This window comes from Natator depressus, chromosome 1, assembly GCF_965152275.1.
Source record: "Natator depressus isolate rNatDep1 chromosome 1, rNatDep2.hap1, whole genome shotgun sequence".
Lineage (NCBI taxonomy): Eukaryota > Metazoa > Chordata > Testudines > Cheloniidae > Natator > Natator depressus.
The window spans coordinates 176,952,825-176,973,795 of record NC_134234.1 but is presented as its reverse complement, the minus strand read 5'-3'; the positions used below and the strand labels follow the sequence as shown (position 1 = coordinate 176,973,795).

At 43.4% G+C, this 20,971-nt stretch overlaps 1 protein-coding gene across 5 annotated transcripts in view; it reads left to right on the top strand.

Annotated features, from left to right (window-relative positions):
* Nucleotides 1-20,971, top strand: part of ROBO1 (roundabout guidance receptor 1) — a 1,032,053-nt gene that overhangs the window by 586,106 nt on the left and 424,976 nt on the right. The window contains exon 1 of one of the 5 annotated variants that reach the window (XM_074971635.1): nt 2,033-2,872. The exons of the other annotated variants lie outside the window; for them this stretch is intronic. Within the exon in view, the coding sequence (XP_074827736.1) occupies nt 2,818-2,872 (55 nt within the window). The 5' untranslated portion in view covers nt 2,033-2,817. Of the gene's footprint in view, nt 1-2,032; nt 2,873-20,971 lie in introns of those variants that run through there. 5 annotated transcript variants of the gene reach the window in all.

Below are 20,971 nucleotides of genomic sequence, written 5' to 3'. Positions count from 1 at the left end.
GTCAAGAACTAAACTTTTTTCCTCAAATTTTATACAACAGAGAAGGTCTCATTTGCAATTGCGGTCTCATAAAATGTTCTCATTTTCAGCTAAACTTCTATCCACACCTCATCCAACCCCCACACTTTAATTTATCATTAAAAACTTAGAAACTGAATACACACAAAGCTTTGATGTGAAGCAGTCAGGAACACTACACACACAACTTACCTGACAAAAGCAAGGACTTGAGACATTAAGCCATTTAATAGTAGATATTCTTCTCACTTACCCACAAACACACATCATTACTATAACTGTCATACCATGCACCACATCCTTAACTTTGCCCTCTAGGGATGCCATCCTGTCACTGCTCCCTTTAACTACCCTTCTGTACACTACCCTTTACCAAACTACCCTCTCTCCCAATTACTATTCCAAACTTCCACAGCAGCTAGTGGGGAGAGGGGAAATAATCTAGTAAAGGGGGGTGTGCAGAATGGTGACAGAGGGACAGAAGTGAGATCACCATGCATGGTTTGGTGTGTACAATAGTTGTGGTAATGAAAAGATGTGTGCCTATATGTGGAAGAAAGACTAGGTAGTGTTACAGTACTGCCAACCACAGGTGTTCAAAAATCATGAGCTAGCCCCCTCCCGCAAAGATTTTATGTTCCATGTGTTTTTTTAACCTTTGGGGTTCACTTGGGTCATGTTTTCAAGCTTTTCTCTGCAGCTCTGAGGGTCAGAAACTGTTGACTTTTTTTTTTAAAGTGAGAATCACAGTTTCCATTTATTCACATGACTCCAGGAGCCAGTGCATTAAGAAAATCATCAAATATTTGTCAGCCTTATGTTAAAATCAGGAGAGCTGGCAACAATTGGCTTACCTTTTCATTCCTATGCTTTAGTGGGTGTTCGCCGGCCATGTTGTGCGTATAGCAACCCCAACTACTTCACAGGGAAGTTCTTTGTGTATGCATGATGTATAATTATCACTTTCTGTGTATTTATTATTAATTTGTATAGTGGCAACAGCGTCCTTGATGTTTTGGAGACGGAACAGCAAACAGCAAAGCCAGTGTTTGTTTTTAAATCATTGTACTACAAACTTAGTTTTGCACGACCCCAGGCTACTACACTTGAGTAGTCCTTAGGAAATACTTCACGTCACGTGTATAAACCTTTACATTATTTCCTCTAACTTTTTTTGTTTTTAAGTAGCCAGCTGCTTGCTACAGGGTTGCGATGCCATTAATAATTGTCTTTCCCGTAGCGTGTTCCTTTGACTGTGGGTTCCTTGCTTGCTGCGTGGGTAGTTGCACGTTCCCCAGAAATGGAGTGAAACTTGGCTCAAAGCCCACCCAGGCATTACTCAGGGCCGGCGTATTCGGCTCCTGCGTGTCCCAGACAATGCGGCTTCCTTGGAAGGCAGCCCACGCAAAACCTTTCTTGCTGCCCTCCTAAGCAATAATACACCAGACGGCTGGAGCCAGCTCTGGCGCTTTGCTTTGCAGCCTCGGTGGCTTTGGCAGCGAAGGGTTAAGCGATTGGACCCGGGAGGATTTTTGAAGCCCTAGACCGGGAAGTTCCATTTGCGGGGGGAGGGGGGAGAGAGAGAGGGTGAGACGCGGCATGTTCCATTCTCCGCGCACACCCAGCCCGGGCGCTCGCCGGTTACCTTTCGGTGGCGTTACGCTCTGGGGCTTCACCTCTGGAGCTGCGGGGAGACCCGGGCGGCCCGGTCCCGTGCCACGCGGCGCGCGCCTCTCCGCCTTGGGCGTGCGGGGCTTGCCTGGGGGCGGCTCCTTTAAGGTGTCCCCAGGCGGCATCAGCCGCGCCGCTGAAGCAGGGACCAGGGGGACCCACGGCGGGCCCGAGCCACCAGAAACTTCAGACGCTGCTGAGAGCCCCGCAGAGACGCCGCGGTGCCCAGCCCCCGCCGGCTCCTGCTGCCCCCCTGCCCTAGCAGGGAGGGAGGCGAAGGAGCGGCGGCTGCTCCTCCTCCTCCTCCCGCGGCTGCACTAGGGGGCCGGGTGGGTGGGTTGGGGGCGGTGGCCCTTGGAAGTTTTGCGCTCTCCTCTCTCTTTTGTGTCCGGCTCCGGCTCGGGGAAAGGAGAGGTCTGCATGCCCGCTTGCAGGGCAGAGGGGGGAGATGCAGGGCAGGGCGAGGAGTTGCTGCTGGGGTGACCCTACTGCTGCGCGTGACTCCTGCAAGGCTCTGCTGCTCCCTCCGTTCCTGGCTCTTTGCCCCAAGTGATGGGAGCGAGGGCTGCTGCTGCTCCACCTCACTCTTCCCTCCAGCCTCCCAAAGGCACTGAGCCGGGGCCCTCACCCAAAGCAGCCGTCACCCCTGCGCCTTCCTCGGATGCCCAGTGACTTTGTGTGGCTCAGGTCGTAGCACGCACTTTTTTTCCTCTCTCCGCCTACCAGGGTGCTGCAGCGGTTTATGGTCTCGGAGGGGCTGTGCTCTGTTGGGATACTTGCAAGTGGCCTGGGTGCTGAAGGCGAAGTCGCGGGCTGGAGACGCAACTTGCAAACAGGGCACAGAGAATCCAAGCTGCAGAAAATTGCGGATCTTTTGTTTTCTCCTTCACTGTTGATGGTCCCAGGAAGTGTCAAAGCTCCTTCTAGGAAAATCCGGAGCAAGGAAGAGAAGATACAAGACTTGGGGCGCTGCTGACAATACCTTCTGCTCGCTATTAACTCCTGGAGGATTAGGAAACCTTGCTTATATTAAGCTTCTGTGGATTTACAGTCGGAGGGGGCTTTTAATTTGTATTCCTTCCCCCTCCCATTTGGCATGAGACTATTTGCAGGCGCCACCTGAGGACAATGATCGCGGAGTTTGCTCACTTTTACCTCTTTGGATTAATATGTCTCTCTTCAGGTAACCACCAAAAAAAGAAAGGAAACCTTTTAAATGCCAAAGTTTAGTAAGGAGCGCGCTCGCTCTCTCTCTTTCTGGGTTCTCTTTGTACAGCGCTATGCTGGTTTCACTCACTGAAGATGCTTTTTCCAGTCTGTACTTTGGCGCGCCAGCCTCTCTTTCCGATTTAAATTAAGTTTGTTCTTGACCAGATCATGTGTGAGAAAATGCTTTCTTTTTAAGGGGGAGGGGGAGAACAGCCTAAATTTTTTTTTCTAGTCTCAAATATTTCTAAATGGGTTGCTTTGTAGACTGCCTGCGATTGAACCTGGAGTCTTAGGGACGGGGAACAAGAGGGAGGGGAGGAGAGGGCTTGTATCTGAACAAATGGCCTTGGATCGCCCAGGATCTTTTAGCATGGACTTTTCTTCCCCCTCACTCACTCTCGGCAGCAGCAACGGGCTATTAGTTGTTTGATGTAACCTAGGGTTGTAATTAAAACTGATTATGAAGAAACGGCAGGAAATAGCTCACATCCTACAGTAGGAAGGAACTATTTGTTCTACTTGGTTGGATTTAGATATAGATTATAGGTATTACAAAGGGGGAAATTAGTGTGTCTTGAGGGCTTACACAGGACACGTTTTTCTTGCATCATTAATGAGCTAGGTCAAAGTTCTCTCTTTTGAAAGGGCGATTAACAGTTAATAGATTTGTTATCTCTCGTGAATTTCTGTAGGAAGCTAATTTCAGACCACCCTTTACTGAAATATATAAGTATTTTGCCAAACAAAGCTGATGACTGTGCTTCCAAAGCAGTGTGCAGTATTCCTCGTTTTAGCCATCTCCCGGTGCTCAGCTTCTTTCAAAAAGTTAGATCCTGCTCTCGTGTGGTAACTTTTAGACGAGCTACAACGTGCATCTCGGAGGCTGTGGGATCTGTAGTTACACGAGTGGCCCAATGTATAACAGCCGTAAATAATGCGTGTGTTGGGGTGGTTGTTAACTCTCTTCACGTTGCATGGCCAGTATTTCTATCCAGTACCTTTTGCTTTGTGAGAGAGTGGCTGGAATCGTGGCACACATGTCACAATCATTTCGTCTAATTACTGAAATTCTTAAACAATTGCAACTGCGTGAAATCTAGCCCCCGATCAGAGGTGACACGAAGCACCCTGGAGAGGAAAACGAACCATTTCCTATGTGCTGTAGGGAAATCTCCGGCAGCCCGCTGCGGTGTAGACGTTCAGATTCGGGTTGGAGCCGAAGCTGGAGCCGGGGCTCTCGGACCCTGCACGGGGGGTGGCTCCTTTAAAATAGGGCAGCTGGGGGCAGCTCTGCGGGAGCTGAGCAGGTGAATGGGTTAAACCTCAAATTCCATGGCTCTGTTTCTCTCTCTCTCACTCGGATAATGTAGCCATCCGAACAGTTTGCATGTCTACTTGATTGAGTGCTCTTTGCCACCAAGCTGGATGCAAATTGAAGGTACCGAGAACAAATCGCCCCGCTTGCCGCCCCCCCACCCCGCGTTCTCAACTTTAATTTATAGCCTTAGATTGCTTTGAGATTATTTTTGATTCACCTTCTCTGTTAAAGTTTATTCACGTGTGTAGGGTGAAATGTCAGTATGATAAATGGAGGAAGGAGAGATCACTGAAGAGATAGGGGGATTAATGATCATTAGTTACTGTTTGAGCTGGGTTTATGTGTGTTGAGGCATTGTATCATGCCTGTAGATTAAAGATAGGATTATACTAATAGGGTATCGTTGATAGCAATTTTTGTTCACTTTCAAATTCTCTATCTTTAAGTACCCCATGAAGCTGTCCTGGAGAATATATTATGTAGCCTTTGTTCATCATCATTACTGTGGACTTTACTATGATATTCACCTATAATTAGTGTTTGTACCCTACCTGGATTTGTAGTTTTAAAAATAACTTCAATTTTTTTCTTCTCCAATGAGTTTACCTATTGTTTTTACCAACTAACGCTTAGACCACATTTGTCTATCCGCACATTTAACTTGCAGCTCCTTTCATCATATATCAAAGTATCATCATGAAAGTGCAAAATCTAATGTATCAAATTCAGCTAAACCGTGTCCTCTAGTTTAGATGAATACTAACATGACCAAGTAGGAGCTGATTTTTATGCAATTGAAGAAGAGCCCGATGAGTGAGTAAAGTTATGGTAATACAAGGCACCTGATCTGTCAGTGAATGAATACACTTTTGAAAGATTTAAATTAAATACAGTGCCTGAAGAATTAAACCTTAATTATGTCACTGAATATAATTTATCTTCTAAAATGTTTGTTTATAGATCATATAATTAATTGAACTATTACAAGTTGGCTGCTAGGTATTATATTTTCTTGTACTCTTTTTAATGCGGAAAGGGAGGGACTCTCTGTATCCCACAGCTGTTGTCTTGCAAAAAAATGTTGTTGCTCTCTCTAGTTTGGATTTATATGCCTTATTCCATGTTAGCTTCTTCGAGGAAGAGATAATTGGAAGGAAAAATGTTTATGGTTCTTAATAACTTGTTCTGCATAGGACTTCTCTGCCAGCTGTCTATACCAGGCCAACTTACTTTCATAAGGATAAATTGGTGAACTGAGACTGTACCTGGATGAGTCCTTTATTCCAAGTTAACTAGCAGATTTTCCTGTCTAGTTTTTGTCCCTTCTTTTTCTCCCACACAAAATTCCCTGCATCTGGAGCAGCAGAATGAAATTAACTTGATTGGTTGCAGATTTTTTTTTCTTGATTTTTTTCATGCTGGAGAAATGTGAAAATTAGAAGAACTGCATCCCGTCTCTACTTTGGGGACTCCAATATTTAGGGAGACTTTTTCACTTGTCACTAGTGAACAGGAGATAATGTTTTCTTTAAGCTCTTTGTTTTTTAGATGCAGTTAGTCAAAGAGCAAGATTTTTAAAAGGCCCGTCTTTGTGGTTGCAGGTATAATGTGCCTGAAACTTAGGACACTTAGACATATAACAGATTGTGATCAGGTTTTGAACATCAAAATGTGGCTGTAAAACTGAAAGCTTAAAGCCAAATTTGAAAATGTGGCACTCTAAGTTCTACTTTCACATAACCAGTGGGTTCCACTTATGATTTTTCCTTCCTCCATCCAGGCCCCCACCTCCTTCTCTCTCTCTCTCTCAATGGAATCCAGAAAAGGTTCAGAAGTAGTGGGATTTTTTGCTTGCTTGTTCCTTGTCTCTGTCATTACAGGAAGCTGGGTTTTTTTGTTTTGTTTTTTCCCCCTTCTAAATCTGCTCTTGCTCCCACTGAAGTTAATGGACTAAATCCTATTGCCTTCAATAGAAAAAGGCATGCCTATGTGGAGCTCTCAAAGGCTAGGGACTGAAAAACTTGTCAAACTCTTTTTAACCAGAAGGATGGTGTGTGGTGGAATCTACTAGCCAATGGCCAATATAAAACTGGGGGGACATAGGGTGAGGGGAGAGATTCCCATTAGAAAGATCAAGGTGCAGTTTATTAGAAAGAAGCACAGGTGTTGGGAATGGTCCTGGGATTTTAATGGCCATGTAATCTTCTCTGTAGCTCCTCCTTGCATATCAGCCTGGGGCTAGTAGATATTGGCTACACTTGAAATTTGAATTACTCTGAGTGCTGGAATGGAGGAGCTCTCCTCCCTCACACCTCCATCTCTGTGTTTTAGTCTCTAGACAAAAGGATGGGGTAAGAGATATGGCCATTGTTTTGAGTAATCCCCATTCCCTAAACTTTGCACACCCTACCCCACCCTACCCTTATTTTTGGGTGATCGCTCCTAATAGCTCACAGAATTCTCATATCTTTCCCCACCAGGAGTAGGAACATCAAACTGATATGACTAAAAATGAAAGCTTTCAGTTGTGGAGATTGACTGACTGACTCACTCACCGTACACTCTCTTGCCAGGAATCAATTCAGACAGTTCTGTTTTTAAATTCTTGCCCAAGCCTTTAATCATCTCCTGGGCAGAGAGAGAGTTTGTTACTGGCTGGATTCATGAGTCTACAATGGAAATCCTTGAATTCCTATAGCATGCTCTATTGCCTGGCTTTCAAGTGCGTCCCAATTTGCTCAGTATGCTTTCCCTCTCATTACCTGGTTATTGTAGGATATACAAGTTAGTACTCTTCAATTAGGATTGGTAAATTTGATGAACAGGGATTTTTTTGCCTTTTGAAACAGCTTTATGTGGTCAAGAGTTGCCTGTGCAGGCATGGTTTTCATTGATAGTTCTAGCTAGTAGAGGGCAAAACTGGTTCCTGTATTCCATTATAGGAAAGTTTTGTTTGAGGATTGATAGAACAGGTGGAAGAAATCTAAGAACCCACAAAGTCTGTGCCAGTTGGTGGTCTACCCACTGGATGAAGTAAACCAACAGTGTTTAGATTTTTTCTGCTACTTCAATAAAGAAGATGTTGACAAACTTCCCAAAATGCTTCTGACAAATGATTTTCTCACCTTGAAGCTAACAGTTCTCTATCAGTATCATAGGAAGAAGTAATTTAAAAAAAAATTAAGCTGTATCTCAGAGGATTACTAGATTTTAAATGTAGATTGTCTAATGACTTGAGTCATACTTTAGAAAAAAATGTAAGAGAATTTGTCTATTTTAAAACTATTGCACCTCTTTAATACCTGAAGGATAGTAAAAGCTTATCTATTTTAGTAAATAGAATTACAGTACTTCTTTCAGAGGAGGACCTGAGAGGGTAGAGCTAGCTTTAGTGCAGTCGAAGTTGTCTGCACTAGTGTTGTGGTTGAAGATGCAATGACTCCAGCCTAAGTATGAGGAGACAAGTCACATGTTACTAAATTCCTTCTTCATAACAGAACACAGCTTTAAATACCCAGTAGACCATCTGGTTGGAAACCACTTATTCATAGCCAATAACTCTGCTACCTGTGGAGATTTAAAAAAAACATAACAAAAGAGCCCTCTTTTCTTTTCCAGTTTGGATTAGTGTGGTTTTTGTTATGGTTCTGTTATCAACGGAGAGACAAGTTTTTTGATGTGGCTTCAAAGATGGATTTAGGGTCAGCGTGACTTTCAAGATACCTTTTAACAGAAAGGAGTATTTCAAACATCGGAAGCTTGGCTGCATTCCTTACTGCTGCACACAAACTTTTGCTTCATCTCAGTTACTGCTAGCTGTTGTATAGATTCTTACTTTTGTCCACAAGGACAGTGATTTCTCTCTCTATCAGTGCTCAAATGCCACTGTTGTTCTCCTGTTGGCTAATATGTTGATCAGGAAAACCATGCAACTAACATGCTTTAACCAAAGAACACTTTGGTAGTGTGCAGAACTCTTTCCAGCTCAGGGCCAGTAGGAAGTAAATATTTCCATGCACTTTGACTAAAAGCTACAAAATCCAGTTACAGAACGGGTACTGTCCTCCTGAAGCTACTGCCAAATAGTCTAATTATTATGGTTTAATATGACACTTCAAAGGGAGCAAACAATAGCAAAAAACAGAAACTAATGACAACTAAGTAGCAGCCTGGTTCAGTGTCTCTTGTAAATGTGCTGCATCCATGCCAAATGATTGTTAGGATTAACCATTTAAGGGATGCTTGTTTTTGAGTGCATAATGGATTTCTTTGGCTATCTTATTTTGTTAGTTTAATGGTGTTAAAATTGAGAAGAGGTTTCTATACTACATCCTATTTTCAACTATTCTAATCCTTTGAAGCTGAAGTTTTTCAGACTCAGTGGCTGTTTGAAAAAGAATCTTCTTGGCCAAATCTGATGAAACCTGATTCTCTTACTTCTCAGTATATAAGAATGTAGAAAGTATAACAAACAGTATTTTGATACTTAATTTGCTCAAGTAACTGAAATGGCTTTTATTTCACAACCCTAAACTTGGTGTAGCAGTTGGTCCTATTAGGGGATGATTGCTTTGCCAAATTAGTTTATACATAATGCTGGAGCTAGCACTCATCCAGTCACTTGTTGAGCTCATGCAGTTTGTTAGTTTTGTGTTGTCGATAGTGTTATCAAACTCCTTTTTTTTTTTTACCAACATGAATCTAAAAATGGCTGCCTGATTTGCCATTTCAGAAGTTACTTTGGGGTAATTTTCAAAATATTTCATACTCATCACAGAGGTGTCATTATTCATGTAAATCATTACTGACTTAGGAATTTGCCATTGTTTATGGAATGGCTATAAAATTGTTTTGCTGCCTGAACTGTTAATATTTCTAGTTTTTCATAATCAAGGAATGGGTAGAAACCTGGCTCTTTATAAGCAAGAAAAAGGACATTTTATAAAACTTCCTATACTTAAGGATGTGAAAAATTTTGTGTGATCTGCTATATAGCCTTGCCCAGTCACTGATGCTTTCCTGGAGTCTAGATTTAGGCAGCTTTCTCTGACAAAGGGGCTGGTCTTGGCACATACCAGTCTTATTGGCATCTCCCATTGGCTAGCTTAGGTGGCTCCCCACCTACTGTGTTGGCTGTTGTGGACTATATTCTAAGGTGTCTATCTCTCACCATTCATTGTAAAGGGAGCATAGGTGCCTAACTTGGTTCTGGAAATACAGTGTTGTTCCTATGTTTTTTAGGTGCCTAAAAGGTACGTGCTGTGATGCTCAGCATTGCAACGATTGAGTTCCTTTGTGGATCTTAAGCTTGAATGAGAGGCAAGTCTATTGTTACAAATGTGTGCTTCCCCTTAAGAGTAAGAAGCAGAACTATGGCTTTAGAATCTAAGTGTTTCTTGTTCAGCTCCTGAATAAGGTAGGTATCTCATAAAATGAGAAATGTCAAACACAAATTAAGTATCTCACTTCCTTTATTAACTTTACTAGTGAAAAGATGAGCCTCAAAAGTGGCTTCTGTTGCTATGGAAAAGTGTGTTGAGCAGAGGCCTAATCTAGCAAATAACATAAGAGATCCCTCCTTCCACCCATTTCTTCCTGCACCCTTTGACCAAAGCAACCATGTGGCTTGAGGGAGAGCCAGGTGTGTGACTGTCTTTCCTTTCCTTCCATTTCTTATTCAAACTTTCCTTATTTTAGTTTTGTGGGGGAAATGGAGCAGTGAGTGAGTGAGCAGCTAATGCTGTAGATGTTTATAAACCCCATTACCGCAGGTGGCTTCTGAAAGACACCCCCCCCCCCAATCCTGAAAGAAAGGGACCTGTCTCCTAAAGGATATGGAAAGAGGAGAGCTAGCACTCCCTTTGCGAAGACCGCGTCAAAGAGGAAACGTTCCCTGACTCCATCCACCGCATCGGTACTGACCACACCACGGCTTAGTACCTTTGAGTTGGCAGGGACCTACAGTACCAGCAGTACCGTCGCAGCTGCAGACCCTAAATAGGCAGGCTCTAAGAAAGAGGACAGGCAGAAGACTGCCTCGTCCACCTCCGCAGCACAGACAAAGCACTCTGTACTGACAGGTTTCAGAGTAACAGCCGTGTTAGTCTGTATTCGTAAAAAGAAAAAAGAAAAGGAGTACTTGTGGCACCTTAGAGACTAACCAGTTTATTTGAGCATGAGCTTTCGTGAGCTACAGCTCACTTCATCGGATGCATAGCATATCGTGGAAACTGCAGAAGACCGATATGCTATGCATCCGATGAAGTGAGCTGTAGCTCACGAAAGCTCATGCTCAAATAAACTGGTTAGTCTCTAAGGTGCCACAAGTACTCCTTTTCTTTTTTCTTTTTACTCTGTACTGAGCGACTCTGCAGTACAAAAGGCAACAGTGTCACCTGCTGGCCATATGTTGAATGGCACAGACGCGGCACTGTGGATTGCCACACTGTCCTTGGCATGCTCTTTGTTGGCTCCTTTCCCACTGGCACTGCAAGGTCCCCTGGGACTGCCACAATTCTCCATTCTGCCTTTCACACAGGGAACTCCATCAGTACCTCAGCCTCAACAGTTTCTTGCTCCAAAGGACCTGAAAATTGACCCAGTACCAGAATCACCTCTCCTCTGTATCGATACTGCTTCGGTACCTTTGCTACCGCTCACTCCATCAACTACAGTTGCTCCTTCTTTCTCTAGTGAGGAGGATGACGATGAGGAAGGGGACGCTTTCTCCCCCCAACACTCTTCACCTGTGCAAGGTAGTGTTCAGTCCGCACATCATGAGCGCCCTAAGCCTCTGCCAGGGTCTGAATTTCAAGGTTGGTATGGTCACCTTGCTCCCCCCCCCCCCCGTCCTTCCCACCTCAGAGGGCATTCTGGAACCCATGGGCAGCTTACAGGCAGTTTTACCCCAGACTCCTAAGTGGCACCACGGAGGTACATAGATGCTCTTCACCATGATCCACAGTACCACCAACTGCCCCTCCCGAACACAACATTGAGGAGGTGAAAGAAGTTTTAGCTCGGAAGGCGGCTCCTGCCACCTGCACTTCATTTTCACCAGATGAGACTATTATGCCCCGTACACACAGCAACCGAGACAATATGATAACCAGAGGCATAGACGGTGACCAACCAGAGGTGTAGACCGAGATCACCCAGATGCAGACTATGATCCTTATAATCAACCTCTAAACAGCAGCGTTGAAGGTTTGGTCGAGGGCTTCCAGACCTCCCCCCAACTTTTGCTGCCAACACTATCTCCCACCAACCATCCCTTTACCAATTGTCTAATACCGTTCTATCCAAACTGGTGAACCATCACTTCCAACAGATGGGTACTGGAAATCATCAAGACCGGCTATGCCATCCAGTTCCTCTCCATTCCTCCTACCCACTCTTCCTCCCTGACCCTTTTCAGGGATGCCTCTTACGAGCCCTTCCTGAGACAGGAGCGGGAGCATCTCCTACAACTGGGCGCGGTAGAGCCAGTTCTGGCACGGCACAGAGGGAAGGGCTTCTATTCCCATTATTTTTTAACCCTGAAGAAGGATGGAGACCTATCCTCGATCTCAGGAAGCTAAACAAATTCATCATAACACAATGATTCAGGATGATTAGTCATTCCAGCACTGGAACAGGGGGATTGATTTGCAGCCCTTGACCTGCAAGATACACATTTTCACATTACTAGATGCCCTATGTACAGGAAACGTCTTTGGTTTGTACTGGGACAGGACCATTTCCAATATACAGTACTACCCTTTGGCCTCTCCATAGCTCCCCAGGTGTTTTCCAAAGTCCTTGCTCTGGCAGCGGCCCACCGTCGCAATCATGGGATCGTGATATAATGTCCCTACTTAGACGACCGTTTGATCAAGACTCACAGTCGGGCAGAAACCATCACAGTTACGCACCAGACAATGTCACTCTTCACCAGTCTTGGTCTACAAATAAACACCCAAAAGTCCACACTGATGCCAGTCCAGAAACTGAACTTCATCGGAACGCACCTAAATTCTCTAGAAGCAACATCATCATTATCTCTTCAGAGATTCACCACTTTAACGAACCTCATCAATACCTTGGTACACAGCCCAAGGATATTGGTCAGGACCTGTCTTCAGCTACTAGGTCACATGGTGACAACTATGTATGGAGTGAAACATACCAGACTGCACATTGTAGGGTTGGCTCAGGACTGTATTCACACCACACAAACACAATTTGAACAAACTTCTGAGTATGCCAATGAAGGTCAAGTATTCATCACAATGGTGGACTCACCTGCACAACATCTGCGCTGGTGTTCCTTTCCTTTAGCGTCCTCCCAAGTTGATAATTACAATGGATGCCTCTCGATTGGGATAGGGTGCCCACCTAGGCAAGTTCACAGTACAGGGAAGATGGTCTCCTTCTGCATAACAGTCCACATCGATGTACTGGAATTACAGGCAGTCTGCAATACCTGTACACATTTCATGCCTCTGATCAAAGACAAAAACATAGAGATCATGATGGACAATGGAGCCTGCATGTTTCACATAAACAAGCTGGGACGAGAGAGATCACACTCCTTATGTACGGAGGCCATAAAACTTGGACATGGTGTGTACAGCATATCAGCCACCTACCTGCTGGGGTATCAGAATATCATGGCCGATGCGTTAAGTTGAAGGCTCTCGAATGACTATGAGTGGGGAAATCAACACCTGCATGATCCAGAGCATATTTCAACTATGGGGTTTCCCCACGTTAGACCTATTCGCCGCAAAACAAATGTCCAGCTTTTCGCTCTAGAGCGGGTCTGGGATCAGGATTCAGCGGCAATGCATTTTTCATTCCATGGCACACACCCCTCCTCTGTGCTTTTCCTTCTAACCCATTGTTGTCCAGGGTCCTGCACAAGATCAGAATCGATCAAGCCAAAGTCATCCTGAGAGCACTAGCATGGTGCAGACAAATCTGGTACCCATACCTGAAACAGATGTGGTCATGCCCACGAATCTTCTCCCACTTCTTCCAAATTTCCTCTCTCAGGACATGGGCCAGACTCTGCATCCAAACCTGGAGTCTCTCCATCTTGCAGCCTAGCTCCTCAGTGGTTCCAAGGTGAGGAGATAACTTGTTCTGAGGATGTTAAAGACATCGTGCTAAACAGCAGAAGGCCCACTACACAGGCTAGGCACCTACATACATGGAAGAGATTCCACATGTGGTGCCTAAACAAAGAAATTGCCACCACCTCTGCGATACCAATGGTCCTGGACTACATGTTCTACCTTAAGAACTCCAGCCTTTCAGTGAGTTCACTGTGGGTACATTTAGAAGCCATTACAACATTCCATGTGGATGGCGTTTATCTTTGTTCATCCAATTGCCAAAAGATTCCTCCAGGGAGTGCACAGCTTCCACCCAGAGCCCCAAGGCCCCCATGGGACCTGACTTTAGTGCTTTGATCTCTCACAACTACCCCATTTGAACGTCTGGCCACATGTTCTCTTCTACATCTTTCCATGAAGGTGGCCTTCCTAGGCACTATCACGACTGCGAGACGCGTGGGAGAAATTGGTGCTCTTATGGCTGGACCACCCTATATTTTTTTTTCCTCAAAAACAAGGTCACTCTCAGACCTCACCCCAAATTTTTGCTTAAGGTACCTTCCTCCTTCCACATCAATCAGCCTATCCATCTTTTCCACGTTCTTCCCTCAACGTCACAAGGACAGGCAAGAAGCTATTTTCCACACCCTGGATGTTAGATGAGCACTTGCCTTTTATCTTGAATGGACCAAATCGTTCAGGAAAACTCTTTAAATTGTTCCCCTCCCACCACGGACCACTCCAAAAGCAAACTCATCTCTAAGCAGAGACTTCCAGATGGATTTCAAATTGTGTTCATCTCTATTACCAACAACATGACCTACAACCCCCATCCTGGGTTAGAACACACACCACAAGATCTGTAGCCATGTCAGTTGCCTTCCTGCATGATGTGCCTATTACCAACATATGCATTGCAGCTACTTGGATATCTCCTCCTGTTCGTTCAACGCTTCATCATTTGATCAGGTCTCATTCAGACCCTAACTCCGGAGCCCCTCCTTTCCCCTGAGGGGCACTGCTTTACAGTCACCTAACATGGAGCAACCACAGAGACTCACATATCGAAGAACCTCAGTTACTGCACAAGGTGAGTAACCCTCTTTTCCTGGGAAGTTGCATACAAGGGGAGGAATACTCCCTCCACGAGATGCAGAGCAGATCTAACTTCTGTTCTACTAAGTTACGTGGAATATGTGGGCTAAAGGCGTTAACATAACCCAGTAACTGTCTAACATTAAATAGCATTCAACAAGGTCTGGGGTTAGGCATACAAGAGACCTCAGTGTGCTTAATGCCATGGCAAACACCATTTACAAATCCTTTTTAAACCTGTTATTAAAGATATAGAAAAGAAGGAAAAACAGTACAAGTGTTTGAAATGTCAAGTATTAAGTAAGGCTTTCATTTTAACAGCATTCCTTGTTCCATTTCCCTTTAGCTGGAGAGGTTTTTAGAAGGGGAAACCCCCATCTGACAGTCTCTTGGATGGTAATGACTGTCTTTTTGGGGAAAATAAGTTAGTTGAGATGGGCTAGAGCTGTTATTAGTAGTCTGATACTGTTTTATCCCACGTGGTATTTGGGATTCACCTGGAACTGGTAGAGGTGGCAGTGTCATCTGGGTCAGTCTGGTCAGGATATCTCTCGGGATCAAGATAATGAAAGCCCAGGGTCCCATGAAATGATTGGGGGTGGGGCAGCCATGATGGTGAAACTCAGTCCAGTAGCTAGTTTTTCTTCAGGGACCCACAATGAAAGTGGTGAATGAAATAACCCATTCCTTTATTATTTTGTCCACCAATTAGGCCTAGTTTCTGACACACCAGTTTTGGGTCATTGATTTTCAGTTCCATGCTTTTCTTGTTTACCAGGCATCATCTTAACCTAGTCCTCGAGTTATATCTGTATGCCTTTCTGTTAAGACTAGTTCAATATTTGTGTCCTTTTCATATCTTTTCCCGTCAACAGTTGTGACATCTTATGCACTTTCACATACTTTTTTTCCATTGAGTTCACAATTATAGTAAATTTATAGGCCCAGTTGTTATAACACTCCCCATTATCAGGGCCAAAGAGACTACTCTTGCCAAAGTTCTACATGGAGAGGACATGATGATCCACTTAACAGTGGATCTGTCAACGCTTCCCTTTCAAAGGAGTGCTGCACAGGGGACTGGGCACCCTCTATCTCCTCCTTTGCAGCGTGGAATAGCACTAATTCTGCTTCCAAGGACGACTCTGCACTTGCAGAGAAGTGGGTTTGCTGCTAACCAACAGGGCAGCCTGGATTTGCTGCTAACCAATAGGGCATATATGTATAGACCAAAATTAAAAACAGCTAAATTTCAAAACACTTTTTTTTTATAACAGTTTTTCTCTCTTCTTCGCCAAGACTGGAGTTAAAGCCTTCACAGCTCCATGTTTTCCCCTTTATAGTTGATGACATTGTTAACACCCAAGGCTCTTTCTAGTTCTTGGTGATATATGGTATCAACTAATGGTTGCAGGAGGAACACCAGACCTGAGGGCATGAATTCCAGGTTTTGGCAGGTAAAATTTGTTTTAGTTCATCTTTGAAAAAATTAGAAAAAAATAATTTTAGTACATGTATTCTAGTGATATAGTTTGGGATCTTTGCCCTTCTTTCCCCTCCCTCCTCCCATCCCCCCCCCCACCCCCCAACACAGTATGTTTCAAACTTAACTTCGGATGCAGAGCCTGCATTTTGTGCATGAAACATCAGCTTTTATAAAGGTGGATTGATATATTAATCACTCAATTAAAATGTATATTGTATGTTTAAGCATTTTGTTACTTTTTAATTTGGATCTGTATTTCACACACAGTATTATGAAATGCTTCCATCCTATAGTCTCTTGGCACACCCATTATTTTTAAAACGTTGAACAGGTTCGTTGATGAAGACTCTCTCTTACCCTGTTCAAACACAATAAATAACAATCCCCCTTGATTCAAACACCTAGGAGAAGAGAGAGGTCTTCAATGTTCAGCACAAAGTGTATGTAACCAATGAGAGAAGTCAATGCCAGAGCGTAATGCTTTCCACTCAGAATAACCTGTTACCAGCCTTTAAACCTTCATATCTATTGACAGTGAGAGCACCTCCGTTGACCAACACTTACGCCAGTAAATTAGGAGTCAAATCCTCTTGAGCAGCCAGGATCCAAACCATACAGGGCTTTTTAGGTCATTGTCAGTGCCTTGAATAGAACTGTGAAAGAAATTAGTTGCCAGTGAAATATTTGGAGAACTAGAGTTGTGTTAGCCCTTTGTCCATCATTATGATGATCAGGCTGTAACTACAAACCACAGAATGGAGTTTGGGGTAGCTGTGTGTAGATATCACTATAACCCAGTCTGGAGATAATTAAGTTATACATAAGCATGCCAAGGGCCCTAGAAAAATAGCAATTTCCTTGCTAGATTTGGGTACTTTTGTCCCTGGATGTCATCTAGCAGTTTAGGAGCAGCTGGAGATTCAACTGTTATCCTTTCGGATAAAAGACGTTTGGAAATATTCTACTTTGAGAGGGTGTGTGCACATAAGGCATAGAGGTTTGGCATGCTTCCCTCAACCAGCCGGTATAACTTTAAACTTTTCTGGATTGGACCTCAGCCAACTCTCATATGTCCAACGCTCTGGCTTGACTACACATTGGTCGGGAGGCGGGGGTAGGGAGGAGGTGGAGAAGATGACAATCACATGGCTTTAAAAAAAAAAAATAGAGAGATGCACATTCATTGCGTGCTGATAGCATTGCAGCCCCAAATTTTCAAGCCTCCTCAGCAGCCTCACATGTTTTATTGCACAGGAAGAGTGACAGAATAAATTAGCCTATGTGATAGCCCTTGGGTGGACAAGTAATTGCCACCACCATCACCGCCACCACACTATAGTATATAAGTGAAAATAATGAACCATTTGGGCTGATCTAGTTTACCCCCTTTGTGTTGAGCCAATTAAACCTTGTGTTTTTCACTACGGAAAGCTGCTTACAGATTTAAAAAAACAAAAACAGTGTGGATTACTGCCTATCCTATGGAAAAAGCATCAACCAAGAAGCATAGCACATCCTGTGCCATATTAAAAGTAACATTTAATAATCTTGCAATACAAATAAATGACTACAAATGCATTGTAAACTAGAATAACCCATTCCATAATATTACTAAAATGAAATGCATAATTTACGACACACTTTGGACAGAAAACATGATTGTTAGTTTTTATTCAGTGTCCTTGTGTATCTAATCATATATCCTATCAGCATCACCAAGTTGTCCTGTTTCTATACCTAAACACTGTTAACCGATAGTCAAAAAATATTTGTTGGAGAGTGTGACATCTTTTTGGAGGTGTATGCTAATATACTGCAATAATGTTAAAACCCAGCAGCATAGTACTATAACTGTGATCTGTTTTTATGTTGTGGATTTAAAATCTTAAACTTACATGGTAAATAAGTAGCCATCAGTTCTGGAGTAATTTTGTATTCTCAAATGGTTGGGGTTTTTTTTTTTTTTTTTGGTTTTTTTCTTTTTTAAGAGGACACGAAACATTAAGGAATTGTATAATCAATATTCTCTTGTAAGATGATGTTTTAATCTTGTAGCCTTTGGCTTTGACTCATCCAACCCCCTTACTCATAAATCTGAATTAGGGTTCTTTGGGATTGTTAAATATTTTCATGAGTGAGCTTGATAGTGTTACGCTACAACTTGCTTAGCTAACATTTTTGTGAATTGTAAAATCTGCATATCCCCAGGCAAGATATTTGTCTTGCGTTCTGGGTAGTTGTATTGCCTTTTATCCAATTACTCAACTGCCTTTATATTCAATATCACTTACCTATAAAGCAGTTCACTGCTTTAAGTTCATATGTATAAGATTCTTCACCTTACTATTAGCCTCTACAGTGGCATAATAAAGATCAAGTGCTCAGCTTCATAGATGTTAGGGTATAATGTCCCATAGACATGAAGACTTATCCAAAATGGAAGGGTTTGTGTTCTTAGAAGCAAATATATACTCTGGTCAAGATTTTAAATATATATATATATATATATATATATATATATATATATATATATATATATATATATATAGTTACTTGGTTTTTCAGTGCTCAATTTTAGACACCTTAAAGCAGCCTGACTTTCAAAAAGTCAAATCCTCACCCTCTGAAATTTAGACCCCATTTTTGGTGTTTTGAGTTGGGGCACCCAAAACCTGAGCCACCCAAAATCACTAATCATTTTTGAAACTTTGAACACTGAGGCAAAGATTAATGTGGTATTTTTCAAAAGGACTTTACACACTCAGTTCCAGTTCTGGTCAATGGGAGTTATTGGTGCTCAGTACTTCTGAAAATCAGGTCATGGTGAACTTTTCTTCACGTTTAAATGAAGTGAGAAACCATGTAAAATGGCTTTATTTGTGTGTGTGTGTGTGTGTGTGTGTGTGTGTATACACATAGCCTGTAACATTTTTTTCTTATTTTGGGTATAACATGTATCAGTTGTACTCTTAGCATGTAATTGTGTTCTGCTACTGCATGATTTCATGCTCCACAAACAGGATAGTGCATCATCCCATCGTAGGTCACTGGTAACATTACTTATCTTAGACATCTCTTGGTGGTGGTACTTCTGGTCTTAGACATTTAATGTCCAACTCCTGACTGCTCTGTGGCCACTTAATCACTTTATCTTGAGCACAAAGATGCCCTAAATATGATGTAGCAGGCCAAAGACCAGTGTATGACGTGTGCTTGGTAGAAGGGATTATAGTTGAGTTATCCCTATTTTTCAACAATCCCCAATGGCTTTATCAGCACTCAGAGCCTTTTGGCAGCTGGCAGAAACTCTAACAGTCCTCTCTGTTACTCTAGATCAGGGATCGGCAACCTCTGGCACGTGGCCTGCCAGGGTAAACCCCCTGGCGGGCTGGGCCGGAAATGTTTACTGGCCATGTCCACAGGTTCGGCCAATTGCTGCTCCCACTGGCTGCAATTCACCATCCACGGCCAATGGGGGCTGTGGGCAGCGGCACGGGCCAAGGGATGTGCTGGCTGCTGCTTCCCACAGCCCCCGTTGGACTGGAGCAGTGAACCGTGGCGAATGGGAGCTGCGATCGGCCAAACCTGTGGATGCAGCAGGTAAACAAACTAGCCCAGCCTGCCAGGGGGCTTACCCTGGCAGGCCGGGTGCCAAAGGTGGCCGATCCCTGCTCTACATTAATGCTGGGGGCTTGCCTGGCACCTAACTCATCCAGTATTTGGATCCTCAAATACTTCCCCTTCCTAAGTTGAGGATCAGGCATAACACTGTTGCTAATGTCTCATGCTAAAGAACTGTTTATGGGTGGGAAATGACTGACATCTGAGAAGTGGGGGTTCAGAGTGCAGAAACAAGGAAGAAGAAAGAAAAGGACAGTACAGGCAAGAGAAGACAAGTTATCCTACCTTTTGATACCAAAAGACCTTCCATTAGAAAACAAACAAATAAACCTTCTGACATGGAGAAGTAGAAGTGATAGGGAAAGGACACATCATATGATCTAATGTAACGACTCGGTTCTACATAAGAGTACCTTAAGAGAGACAACTGTGTATCATCAGATATTGATGATAGTCTATCCAGGTCTAGAAATGATGTTGCTAGAAGGCCTTATGTAAGAATCTCTCAAAGATCTAGCCTATGAAATGCATCACTCAAGGCATATTGGTCTCTCTCACGTGGGACTGATGGTTATCTAGTAGGACTTGAACCCCAGGGCAGCTACAGATACATCAGTGATCAATGGGCAATTTTATCAAAAGGTGCTGAGGCTCAACATGATTAAAGCAGCCAACTCTACTTTTATCCGAGAAGGAGTTCATGCATGACTGATAAGCATGGTTTCAACTCCAAAAGAAGGGAAAGACTTGACTGGAACGTATAACTGGTGTGTAAGTACACCTGGAATTGAATGGCCACCGCCAATTAACTTCTTCAATGCAGACTAGGAGTTTAGTGAGGCTCATTGCTTAGGTTATATAAGGGCAAGTCTACGCTATAGCACTACATCGGTGCAGCTGTAACGCGTCTGGTGAAGATGCACTATGCTGACAGGAGAGCGCTCTCCTGTCAGCATAATTATTTCACCTCCGCGAGAAACAGAAGCTATGTCAGCAGCAGAGCATCTCCCACTGACATAGTGTTGGTGTGCACAGTGTGAAACTTGCAGGAGGAGGGGGCTTTTTCACATCTCTGAGCGACGTAAATTAGATCAACTTAAGTAGACCTGCCCTAAGACTTTGTGGGGGAAAATGAACAAATGAGATTAGAAGATTTAAATTGAAAACGGGACTAGAAACAAAGCAGAAAGGAGGAGGGGGTTGCTGCTTTTGGTTTCTTTATAAACCAGAAGGAAAAAAGGTCTTTCCTATACCTTGATTTGAGAAAAGATATGAGCACTACTTTTGTTCTTCTAAAGCAGTGTTTCTCAACGACCGATCTGTGGACCAGTGCTGGTCCCTGAGATCTCCCTGGTATTGAAAAACTTGAGAAACACTACTCTAAAGTATAGAAACTGGGAAACAATCTTTCTGAAGATCTGAGGTTTAAACGTTCATTTTGTTACTTCTACAAAC